At 39.3% G+C, this 12,197-nt stretch overlaps 1 protein-coding gene across 1 annotated transcript in view; it reads right to left on the bottom strand.

The window, feature by feature from the left end:
* The window catches only part of adcy1b (adenylate cyclase 1b), a 33,285-nt gene extending 25,485 nt beyond the window's left edge, over positions 1-7,800 (bottom strand). Inside the window, exons 1-3 of the mRNA XM_016452576.1 lie at positions 7,006-7,800; positions 3,003-3,152; positions 1,909-2,027 (exon numbers count right to left, since the gene is read on the bottom strand). Coding sequence (XP_016308062.1) covers positions 1,909-2,027; positions 3,003-3,152; positions 7,006-7,578 — 842 coding nt within the window. The 5' untranslated portion in view covers positions 7,579-7,800. The remainder of the gene's footprint in view (positions 1-1,908; positions 2,028-3,002; positions 3,153-7,005) is intronic.
* Positions 7,801-12,197: the final 4,397 nt, after the last annotated feature.

The following is a 12,197-nucleotide window of genomic DNA, read 5'->3' as shown; positions in this document are numbered from 1 at the left end:
CACACACACACACACACACACACACACACACACTCACACACACACACACTCACAAACTTTAAAAAAATGTATGAGCTTGTTTCCCCATGAGGACCTCAATTTAGATCCCACAGTGACACGATTCCCCATGAGCCGGTGTAACATGTACACACACACACACACACACACACACAAAACACACACCACAGGACAAACCTGCACTGATCATGTGGTCATTTACTCAACATGCTCCATGAGAATCAAAAATCTTAAAAATCACAACAATCCTGAGGATTTAACCAAAACTGATAACTAAGGTGAAAAAAATGGGTTTTGAAATCAATAATATGAATTAAAAAAAAATTCACTCAATGTAAAATACTGTTGAACTTCATTACAAAATTCAGAATAATGACTTAACCATGAAAATGCTTTGTAATTATTAAATAAAGTAAATAAATATACATATGCTTCACTACTGACATGCAGAAATTTATCATTTTGTTTATTTTAAGGCCAAATTAAATTTATGATGCATGAGAAAGCCACAGAAGTGAAATCAACACAAGTCGTTTGTCATAATAAATGTAATTTTTGAATGGCACTGTATATATTTTATATCATGTGCCCCGTATGTTTTAAGGCTGCTGTTATACAGTCGATCAGCTACAGAGAAACACAGAGGAATAAAACAAACTATCAGCAACTACTGACATAGAGTTAATTTTTTTCCGGATAACCAATAGTACAGAAGAGCAACTATCAGCGCAGTGATGCGATATATCGATCAGCCTCTAGTTAATAGAGTCTGTGTTGATTTCATGTTCACTAAAGGTCCAACAGTCCAGTCTAGGGTTGACGTCAGTGGTCTTGGGTTTACTTCATAATGCTTCATGAGTTCTGTGGTACATTGACACTCACTATTACAGGTCTTCTCAATGTCCCTATGATTCAGGATTCCTCACAGATGTAATATCCAGTAACATGCAGATTAGCCCTGATCAAAACAACTCTGGGTTTAAGACTCAAGCACAGAGTGTGATATTGCAATCCAGAACAAGATCATCATCACACTGGCAATAAACTCGCAGCCGGACAGAAACAGACCCCCAAACAACAGCAGACTGAAGAGCCGTCCTGTGATACTGTTCTGACAAAAATTATACTTTGGACCAACTTAAAATAACACTCTAATTTGTTACAGTTGATTTGTTAAAGTTTGGTTCAAACATTACTTTTTTTTTTTAATTAATCAAAAAACGTATTTTCTCAAAAACAAAAACTTTCATACAAAGAAAAAATATTATCAGTTATTTTCTTCAGATTTTACTTAATGTTGTTCAATATAATATTTTTAGACTTTTAACAACTTAACCATGAACAATATTAGCTATAAAATGAAAGTAGAATTTTCACTTAAGATAAAAGTGAAACATTTTGTTAGTAAATGTTTAATTTAATTCACTTACTAATTAAAGACAACTTTTGAAAGACTTTAATGTGTATTAGTGTGATGTCTTTTAATAAATAAGCATCATCTTTTCTATTATTTTCCCGTTTATTTCTGTGAAGCTGCTTTGAAACAATCTCTATCGTATAAAGTGCTATAGAATAAATGTGAACTGACTTGACTTGTGCTACAAAAAACAAGCACCAAAAAAATGATTAAAACCCAGAATAATTTCTGCAGTAAAGCTGGTTAGTATGTGTTCTGCACATCAACACTGACGTCAAACCAAAATAAAACAAAACCATGATTTTCCATTAGATTTGTTTGATTAGACTCGTATGAGTGTACTGATGAATGAACTATTAAGATTCTCACTCAAACAGCATCTGTGATCATAACAGCCACTGAAGCAGTTCCTTTCCTCACAGCAAACCTCTGCATTTACACAGACCCTAGAAATGAAGTGTGTCAGCCGGTACCTGACGTTATCGTGCCGCTGGATGTAGATCTTGTGGAAGATCCTCTCTGGGGGTTTCAGGAAGTCCTCCTTCATCTCCATGGCCACGTTTCTGGGCAGCAGACTCATCAGCAGACGCTCCTGCACGCGTGCAACCATCATCACAGAGACACGCATGAGACAGCGAGAACTGAACGAGCCTTTCTCAGGAAATACAATTAATATTATACAGTCAATGATATTCAGGGAACCTCTTACCATAACTTAACTAAATGCACGGTTGCACATTTAAAAAACAAAACAGATTTATTGATTTATTTGTTTTGATGAAATTTATTGATTTATTGTTATGATCATTACATAAGCTTCATACTGCATGCTTTTTTATTATATATATATTTTTAAAATAAGTTAGTAACTTAATAAACTGTCAAAATTGGGCAGTGAGTTTCTAGTTCCCAGCATGTTTTGCATTGAACTGGATAATTGTTAGTAATGGGAAAGACTTTTTATATTTCACATTTAAAAGAGTTTCCGCAATGTTGAAGTTTTTATCATTGTGCTGAAGAGTGGAGCTCATGGTTAGGGTTAATGCCAGTGACTATGGAGCGAGATTAGTCTCAATAATAACTTTTGTACACAGTGGTACATCTGTCATTGTGTTTTGTGTTTGTGAAAGGTATATATATATATATATTCTTGTTTTGTGCACGTGAGTTGGTTTTTGCATGTGAATTGTGCTACGCATGTGTGCATTGTGTCTTTTGCGTGAATTATTATTGAGACTAATCTTGCTCCATAACTGAAATAGACAAGATTAATTGGTTCCGCTACCAGCACTCAGTTAGCTGGAACAACTTAATTGTTTTGAGTAATCAACTTTGTGTTTATTCAGTTCCAGTTATTTAGTTAACTAGTTCAGTTTCAAAAATATACAGATTATTTATTTCCTCTGCTCATGTAGTTTGTTATTAGAAGTTGTCATAACTCAAAAAAACTCTGTGCAAACTTTTGTGTGTTTCCTATTGAGCCAAAACATTTTTAAAGTGTCATTCTATATACAGGAATCCACTGAAGGTTTGATTGTTTTTACTGTATATATATTAAGCGCGTGACCTGTTTTTCGTTCTCGTCCTCCATGCGCAGTCTCTCCTCGATGCAGTTTCGGGCCTGAAGGAAGGCTCTGCGCTGCGCTCTCTCCGTCAGCATCCGCACAAACAGACCCGACAGATTCACACTGGTGAAGAGCAGAGTGTTTGCAACCAGCTGAGAAACACAAACACAACAGCACTGAAACCATAATCACTGACAGCACACAAGATATGTAAGATATAATAAAAGACTGGTTTAATATAGATGCTGTCTGTGAGCTTCCACAGCGTACAGCTATGGTCGAGTGTGACTGATGGATAGATGTAGTTTAGTTGTGTTTAGAGCATGAAACGTGTTTTTACATTATGACTGTCCCTACAGTTTTATGCACAGTCCGTGTGCTTGTGTGGCAACTCTTCTGACGTGTGTTTGTCCTCTTCAGTGAGCTCAGAGCTGGTTTTGTGTTCGCTGCAGGTCGTAGAGTTCAGGGATGTGAGTCTATCTGCTCTTTATTGGATTAGATTTGTCAGAGGACATGCACACCGAGCCTTTATTTAGCCGGCCTTGCTCTCTCTCACATGCTGAAAACTCACTGATTTGCACACAGACCAACAGGGCTGAAGCGAGCGGAGGAGACTTCACATGGAACACATTTTTCCATTGCACTGCACTGCTTTTCCATTGCTTTTCTATGCAAACATGTGGTAGATGAACATCTTTGACCACTGCGCTCACGTCTCGTGTCTTTTGCAAAAACAAAGTGCTGAAATAAAAAAAGTTCAACTTTTAAAAAACATCTCTTGAGACCTTGCATTTTCCTCCATGCCACTGGTGTCTCGTGTTTTTCAAAGCAAAGCAGGTTCTGTGCGAACAGCCCCTTTCAGCAGAAGTGCTGTGTGTTTCTGTCTACTTTCTGAAGGCATCAGGATGACAAGATTTGGCAACACATTTAAAGCGCACAGTCCCACATACTCAACCTGCTCTCATTCGAGAATAAAACAATCAGATCTACCCATAAACAGTGATTTAAGCAGTTATTGTTCAGGTAGCTGAACTTGCTGAACTGCTGTTCCATCATGATGCAGTTGATCTGAGAGAAGAAACGGAACGTCTATAAAACACTGACCATCTAAGCATGCTCACATGAGAGAAATTTCATCAGGCAAAAAAGGTCCATGGCCTACTTTCAATAGTGTAGCACAAAATGTATGAAACGAAGCAGCTGTGTTTTGGTCAGTGCAGCAAATTTGCATGACCAGCTGAACCCGATGTGAAATCTGCGTGTGGAAAGCTTTTGCCCTCATCTGAAATTAACAACTGCATGGATTCCTATTGAAATGAATACATTTCGTCAGTGAAAAATAGACAATGCATGGTACATGTGACCATAACTTGACACGTTATGTGTTACAATTTGAACTACGCTCTGAAACGTTTCATTACACAACTGTCGGTGAAACTGAGCGTGAAATGAAGCATCAGTGTTCAGTAATGAGTGACGCAGCAGCATTACACATACCTTAAAGAACTATTTCTACCTGAGTCAACCCATTAAAATGAGTTTTGTCATTATAATCATTATAAATTAATGTATTTAGGTTCATTCACTAATATTAAATAATATGTCCCACATGCAGGAGACGGATTGCGTGATCTTCACACAGCGCTGGTCTCTAAGCCTAACTCCACACCTAACGCAGTCTGTGAATCCTGTCCAGATCATCCGTACAGAGCATCCTCCTCATTTCTGTGCTAAAATAGCTTTCAGAAGTGTGTCTGGCCTCCGTTCAGAGCCGTCCTACATAGAGCCGCTCCGCTGCTGGTCTCTGGACCTGACGCTCCTCAAACACACACAGGAGAATGTGTGACGACCATCCGACTATCAGAGCCACTGTGGAGGACTTTATAGATACTGTATGAACCTGCAGCACACATTCTCTGTGTCTTATTACAGTCTCAGTCTCAGCATCTTAAGTGTAAATTCACTGTTACAGCTGTTCATTCATAAACTGTATTTGAGCTGAATCAGCTCTGTGGCTCAGCATTAACACTCATGTCAAACTGACCACATTCTGTCCTGCACCTAATGAAACCCAGCCCACAGACATTATTACAGATTTAACCTTTCAGAAGGTGATTGATAGCAACACTCTTTCTGTTTAAAATCAGTCTGACTGCAATAAATCAAACACTGCAGAAAATACAAATGGCAGCTAAGTCAGATTTTTTTAAGTTAATAAATTAACTGTAGATTTAGATTTATTTAGATTTTTATTTTTTTGCACAGGCATGTTTATGCACTTAACTTGAAATATTAAGTAAGCAAATCATACAACTTGATTGCATGGAGTGATTCACCTGTTGTTTTAAACAGAAACATAATTCTCTTGCTAATCATGTATCACAATGTGAAACACACTGAAAAAACTGGTGTAGGATTGACTTTGTATCAACTTTCACTCAGAAATTTCACACACTATTATAAAGAAATGGCTAGTAACACATTGAATAGAATGTGACAGAGACTGAAATAGTATTATCTTGTCAAATTTAAGTGCAAAATGATTGCACTTTATTAATCTGAATTATGTTTCATGTAGAAACATCTGCTCAAGTTAAACGGTTTAAGTAATTTTACTGGTGACATGAGGCCTATCTATGCTCTTAACGCTCATAATGCATCAGGTATATTTTTGGCCCAGAGGAGCTACATAAAAAAAAAAAAAAAGATAAAACAAAAAAAAAATGCACGGCTTTAAATAAGGGAACGAAACTTTGCAAATCCTTTAAGACCCTCAAAATACACATCTTCTTTTCATATAACCATTTAAAAACATGTTACATGTTTCATGTTCAGGTCGCCCGGATATGTATGAAGTCTCATTAGGTGTCAAAAATAGTTTCTGTAAAAGTTATATTCATGTCAAAAAAACTTTAGTAAAATGCCTTTTCCCCATATCTCACACACCTTTGGGACTCAACTTTGTTGAACCATTGCAGTGCATGAAAACTTCAGCAGTTTACTGAAGGTTTATGCAATCAGAATGAAGTTATTTCGTTTGAAACTTTTAAGAGTAATATTTATGTTGTTTTGATGTTGTTTAGTTACAAATAAACATTAGTTAATGTTATAGTAAGTTTGTTGTGTGTTTTTGTCATTTGTGTCTCGATGCCTGTTCTGTGTCTGGGTGTTTTGTAAGGACTTTTATGTTGAAATGTATTCTTAGTTTCCTTTGATTCATGCTTCCTTCCTGTGTTTGGTTTCTGTTTCTCTTGTCTTGTTAGTTACTATGGTTCCTATGATTAGACACACATGTAATCAGTTCTCTGTGTGTATAAGCCCTTGTGTTTCAGTCATGTTTTGCCAGTCGTTGTTTTCAGTTGTCGGTGTGCTTGTTTCACTTGAGGACTCCTTTGTGCTCTTATGGATTTTTTGCTTGTCTCTCAGTCTGGACTATCTGTGTTTAGACCTGTTATTAAAACATGCGTGCAACTGATTCTCGCTCTTTGCCTCGACTTTTAAGAGTAATATTTATGTTGTTTTGATGTTGTTTAGTTACAAATAAACATGTAGGTTTCATAAATTTGGACTGTTTTTGAGCAATCATGAGTTATAAAGTCAAATTTAATTAAATTATATTCATTCCAGTGGGGTTAATACTGTAATTCTCCGATTTTACAGTGATATATTCCAATAAAATTTCCCATCAATATTGAAAATATATATATTTTGCATCATAGTTTGTTTGGTGTGGTTAATGTGTAATTTGACATTTCAAAGAATTTCTCAATTTTTTAAAAATTAATAAAAACAAATGGGTAAGTGCAGTAAAATCATGGTAACTTTTCAAAACTTTTTTTTTTCACATTCACTCACTGATGAGAAGCGGCTGATCAGATACAATATGGGTTCAGTTGAAAAACATTAAATTATGACTGAATGATTAAATAACGACTCTTCGGACTTCGAAAGCACTGTGAGGCTTAAGTAACCCGGAGTCTGATCGCTGTCCAGTGCTGAACTCACCGCTCTCCACAGCCGCTGCGTCTTCGCCGTCACCGACGCCGCCGTGACGATGGTGTGCGACAGGGACACCAGCAGCCCGAACAGCACCGCCAGCAGCGTCCGCACCGGCAGCAGCGCGTACGCCACGAACGTCAGCAGCAGCAGCTGCCACACGCCCTGCTCCGGACCCGCGGCGCCCGACACGTACGGGAACGGGCAGCACAGCACCGAGAAGGTGAAGCAGAAGAGCAGGCTCAAGTGCGCGATCTGCTGCAGCTGGCTCACCTGCAGGTACTTGACGTTGGTGACGATGAAGAGCGAGATGAAGATGACGAAGTGCACCGGGTACGAGCCCTTGGCGATGGTGAGGCTGGCGCCGGACAGCAGCAGCTCCAGCAGGCTGAGGCTGGACGACAGCAGGATGAGCACGGACAGCGCCTTCAGCGTGCAGGTCTGGTCGAGCTTCAGGTTGTAGTTGTGGAAGAGCGACTCGAGCTCCTTGCAGTCGAACTCGTCCTCGCACGCGATGACCCCGGGCGGGCAGTGGCTCCTCCTGCGCCGGGTCTTGACTTTCTGGAACGGCATTTCGTCCATAGCGGGGGGGCCATTCACGCGCCGGACAGGTGCGGCAGAGGCGCGGAGGGTCGCCGGGGGCCGGGGGGCATGTCCGGCGGGAGAGGTAGAGCTGAAGAGACGGAAGCGACTGGCCTCGAGCTGGCGCGGCTCAGACTGGATCACGCCTGCGCGATGCGGCTCGCTAATTCTGCTGATTGACACGCGGATCTCGCGCTGAGCTTCAGCGAAACAGACACACGAAGTGTAACCCACTGCGGATCATTCGGCAACGAGCAAGGACAGGAATGCACTAAGATAGGTTTGCACTAGGGTTTATTAGGAATTTATGATTTCGGTCGCATCGTTTCGTCCTTGACCCAAAGAATGACGATAAATCAAAATGTAAGATTTTATGTCACATGCACAGTTACATATGTAACACAATCTTAAGTAAAATATGGTTACAATTTATTCTAAGATGACGTTGTTACTACACACATTATTACTGAGTAATATGAATGTGTTGCCTGGGTTAGGGTTTGATTTAGGGTTAGTTGCTTGTAAGGGCATGTCACGTGTGTAACAAGGACACTGTAAACTAAAGAGTTACCAAAAATAAATCAATATGAAAATATGTAACAAATCTGATAAATGAACATTTGATGGTTTGTTACACTTTATGTTAAGGTGTTGTTGTTGCAGTGTACGTGTAACTATGTCACTTTAATGTAAAACGTTACCTGTTGCATATTTCTCAATATGTAATTCTCTTTCACGCTAAGTTATTAAACTATTAAAATACACCTGTTGGGCGTTTGCACTCGTTCTGTATTGCGACTCTTTGCCACATGTTGGAATAATACTGCAAAAATCACACAAGAGGAATCTTTGCAGCGTCATCTTCTGTCGCTGTGTGCCTCACATGACTTTGTGAATTATGAGTTCATTCTCTGAAATTCATGCACTATTTGTCTACAAACCCAATGTTCAAGCATCCAATCAGAAGCTTTCAGCAGGTTTCTCTGCACTGATGATCCAGAGGCTCAATCAGTGTGATATTGATATGTGTTCAGGTGTATGAAAACACCGTCCCTCTGTGATTGCCACCTGTTCTTACAACTGCCTCACCTAGCTTGAAAAATCCCCTCAGCAGGTTCAAGTGCTGCACTTAAGGGATGCTATAAATAGTGCTGTCACTGCAGTGGTGTGAAATACGTGACATGAACACAGACGAGTCTGTTTTTATTCCCTCTGTTGCATATGTATGATTTCTGTTGCTAAACAGAGGCTGGAGAATGATCTGTGCAATATAAACCCACCAGTCTCACATTCATATATTTTTAGATTGGAAATGTATTTTCTTGCCCCTTCAAGTACATTTTGCAATATATTTGAAGGTTAATATAGAAGAGAACAGCGCAACATCCGGCTGATGTAGAAAACATGACATGAAATCAAAGCATGAGTGAGTCTGTCTGTGTTCATTCTGCTGCAGCTCACTTACACAAATCAGAAGCATAGAAACATCAAATGTGTTGTGGCCCAAAATATAAACAAACAAATAAATGAATTAATCTGCACAGATTAACCCCAGTGTTCAGCATGCATCTGACGATTAGTGGCATTCATTCGTTTGGATATAAAAGTAAGATACAATATATAATAAAGATACAAAAGCTAAATTAGCTGTAATATGGAAGTATAATTTTCACTAAAGATACAATAAACCATTTTGTTAGGCAGTGTTTAATTTAGTTTACTTACTATTAATAAAGTCAAACTTCAAAGACTTTAATATTTTTGTGATGTATTTTTTCTGTTATGTACTGTTACATATAAATAAATAAATAAATAAATACATACTGCAATGATTTGTGTACATTCAGGATAATACTTTTTAAACAAAATTGTTTCTTTTCATTTTTATCTCTATGTGAGTGTTCTTTGCTTTTAGCCAAACTGGACCAAACCGGTTTAAACGGAAAACCATGATTTTTTTATAAGATCAATATGAAAAAGCACTTCAGATAAATGACACGGTTGTGTGACTTTTTTCAGGTGTCTTTAGATAAAGATGAACATGTGGCTTTCCGTCCATCACAGAGATATAAATCACCACTAAAGGGTTAATCCAGCCAAAATGATCACATGTATTATCACATCTGATCATCTCACATCTGCAGGATTTTCTCAGTGATCTAGTATGCAAATCAAATCAATAATTACAACAGGCAGAGTCATCACTTCAAAATGATCACAATTATTACCTGTCTGAATGCTTGAACAGTTTCAACACTTTCTCATGAGTTTAGAAAGATTCAATGCACCTGTAATTCAAAGCAAAACACAAAAGACATCAGATGTTCAGAGGACAAAAATTATGTTTTTCCTCATCATGGAACTGAACAGGACAGACAGTTATTGTTATTTTAGTATCATTGAGATACTGAGGTTTTGGAATATGTCTATATAGCTTTTATTTCAGTTTGAGTTATTTTAGTACATCAAGTTAAACGAAATGAAAATGAGAAATGTTGCCTAGGTACCTAGCTGAATTTTTTTTATTTCAGTTAACATTTTAAGTAATTTTTAAAAAATGGTTTTAGTTTTAGTTAAATATAATATCCCTGCTTTGAGGTTTTGTGTCCTCACCTCTGTTTACAACTTACTCTTGCTTTATTGGCAAAAATACACATTGTTAGTGAACAAAATAAGTGGTTATTAAAGCTAGTATTTGTCTTTAGTTATGCTACTTTATTGTATATATTTAATTGCTATGTATTCACATTCAGGTATTTTTAAATGTAAGTAAATCATAAAAACACGAGACACTTGATATAAAGGAGGTCATTAAAAGATTTTTGTACATGCATTTATTGTGTTAAGTATTTATTTTGTTATTCTAAAACAGTGAACAAATGAGAAAAATCCTTGAACAAACACATGAAGCGTAGGCTAAGAATGGAAGCATTCAACAGTTGAAACAGAATCGTGAGAACTGCTCATTCAGCAGTGATATGCAGTCAATCCTCAGTGTGGTTCACATGAGTTCATGTGGATGTGTTTCTGCAGCTTTATTTGTTTGCTATCCGCTGCAAACACTGACACACTGAAGAGCTCACACAGGCTAAAAATATCCTGAGCTTTACTCTAAATCATTTGTGAGGTTTCCTCTGAACAGCTGAGGATTAGTGATTCCCTCGAGAGCTTCAGCATAAACACACGGATCAGCTTGAACGACCGCACGGCAGAAACCACAGCAGTCCTGATGGACGTGTCAGCATTCACATATGACAATGGTGACAGTGCACCCCCTCCGGCAAGGTGCGACCTCACACCGTAACTAAATAAGAAGCAAAGGGAGGGATGGAGGGGGCTTTGGAGGTGGGCGATGAGATGTGATGAGGTGAAGTGATGGTAGCAGGATGTGGCCAGTGGCTGATGACAATCCCCTGGCAGCAAAGATGGAGAATGTACAGACCCAGGGCTCACCAATGCCAACAGCCCACGGCAGAGTCAAAGGCGGGAGGAGCCAAGATGTTGTAGTGGCTGCCGACATTTGGGGGACGGCTGATGGAGCTGAGCGCCATTGCTGGTCCTGGAGACCCAGGCGATGCAGTGGCGATGAGTGTCCGAGGCAGAACTAGAGTACCCGAGGACAGCAGACAGCCCGTAAGTTGGTAGCGGAAGTAGAGTGACGACTGACCAAAGGAGAGCCAGTGGGACAAGCAGAAGTAGAGTGACGACTGACCAAAGGAGAGCCGGTGGGACAAGGGAACCCAGTGAAACCGCAAGGCCGAGGATCTTTGGAGGAGCCGAAGGTGGGAGGAGCCAAGGCAGAGCCGACAGATAAGATAGGCCGAGATGGAGCAAAGTGAACAGAGGTTGAAGGTCACGCTTCTGGTGGTTGCACGACCTGAGGCTTGACGTCATGGCAGGACATCCCCAGAGACGGTGAAGGGCTTCAAGCTTCCAGCAGCAGTGGGGCAATGTGAATCTTGACAGGATAACAGTACAGTCCATGCAGGTCGATGAAATGGTTAAATCATAGTCCATATCATTCTCAGTGCTGTCCTTAAATCATCTAAACCAACAACATGTATGTTAGACCCTATTCCATCTAAGCTCCTAAAAGAGGTGCTTCCAGAAGTCATAGATCCTCTTCTGAATATTATTCATTCATCAATGTCTTTAGGATATGTCCCCAAAACCTTCAAATTGGCTGTTATTAAGCCTCTCATTAAAAACACACAACTTGATCCTAGAGAATTAATTACAGACCAATCTCAAATCTCCCTAAAATATATCCATTCATTTCACTGAAATAGATGTATAAAAGTTGACTTTGACCGCCAGATGAGCAGAGGGTTAATGAGCAAAAGCCAGTTCCTCATCCTGCAGCTGCTTTCAAGTTGGCAACTCATATTGATTATGATAAATGATCATTAGAGCACATTATTGTTTCACAGCAGGTCACGTGTGTTCAGTGGCTGATTTCAGTCTGTCAGTGATTCAGTGGAAACTAGAGGCTGCTGTGACTGTCAGCGTGTGTGGGACGATCAGAGACACAAAAATACACTCCAGTCTTCTGTGGCACAGATACAACCAGAGACGAGGGCTGTGTGTGTGTGTGTGTGTGTGTCTGTGTGTGTGTGTGT

Source organism: Sinocyclocheilus anshuiensis, unplaced genomic scaffold, assembly GCF_001515605.1.
Source record: "Sinocyclocheilus anshuiensis isolate Anshui unplaced genomic scaffold, SAMN03320099.WGS_v1.1 scaffold1152, whole genome shotgun sequence".
NCBI lineage: Eukaryota > Metazoa > Chordata > Actinopteri > Cypriniformes > Cyprinidae > Sinocyclocheilus > Sinocyclocheilus anshuiensis.
Note: the sequence above shows the minus strand (reverse complement) of the source record. Positions and strands in the feature narration are given on the sequence as shown.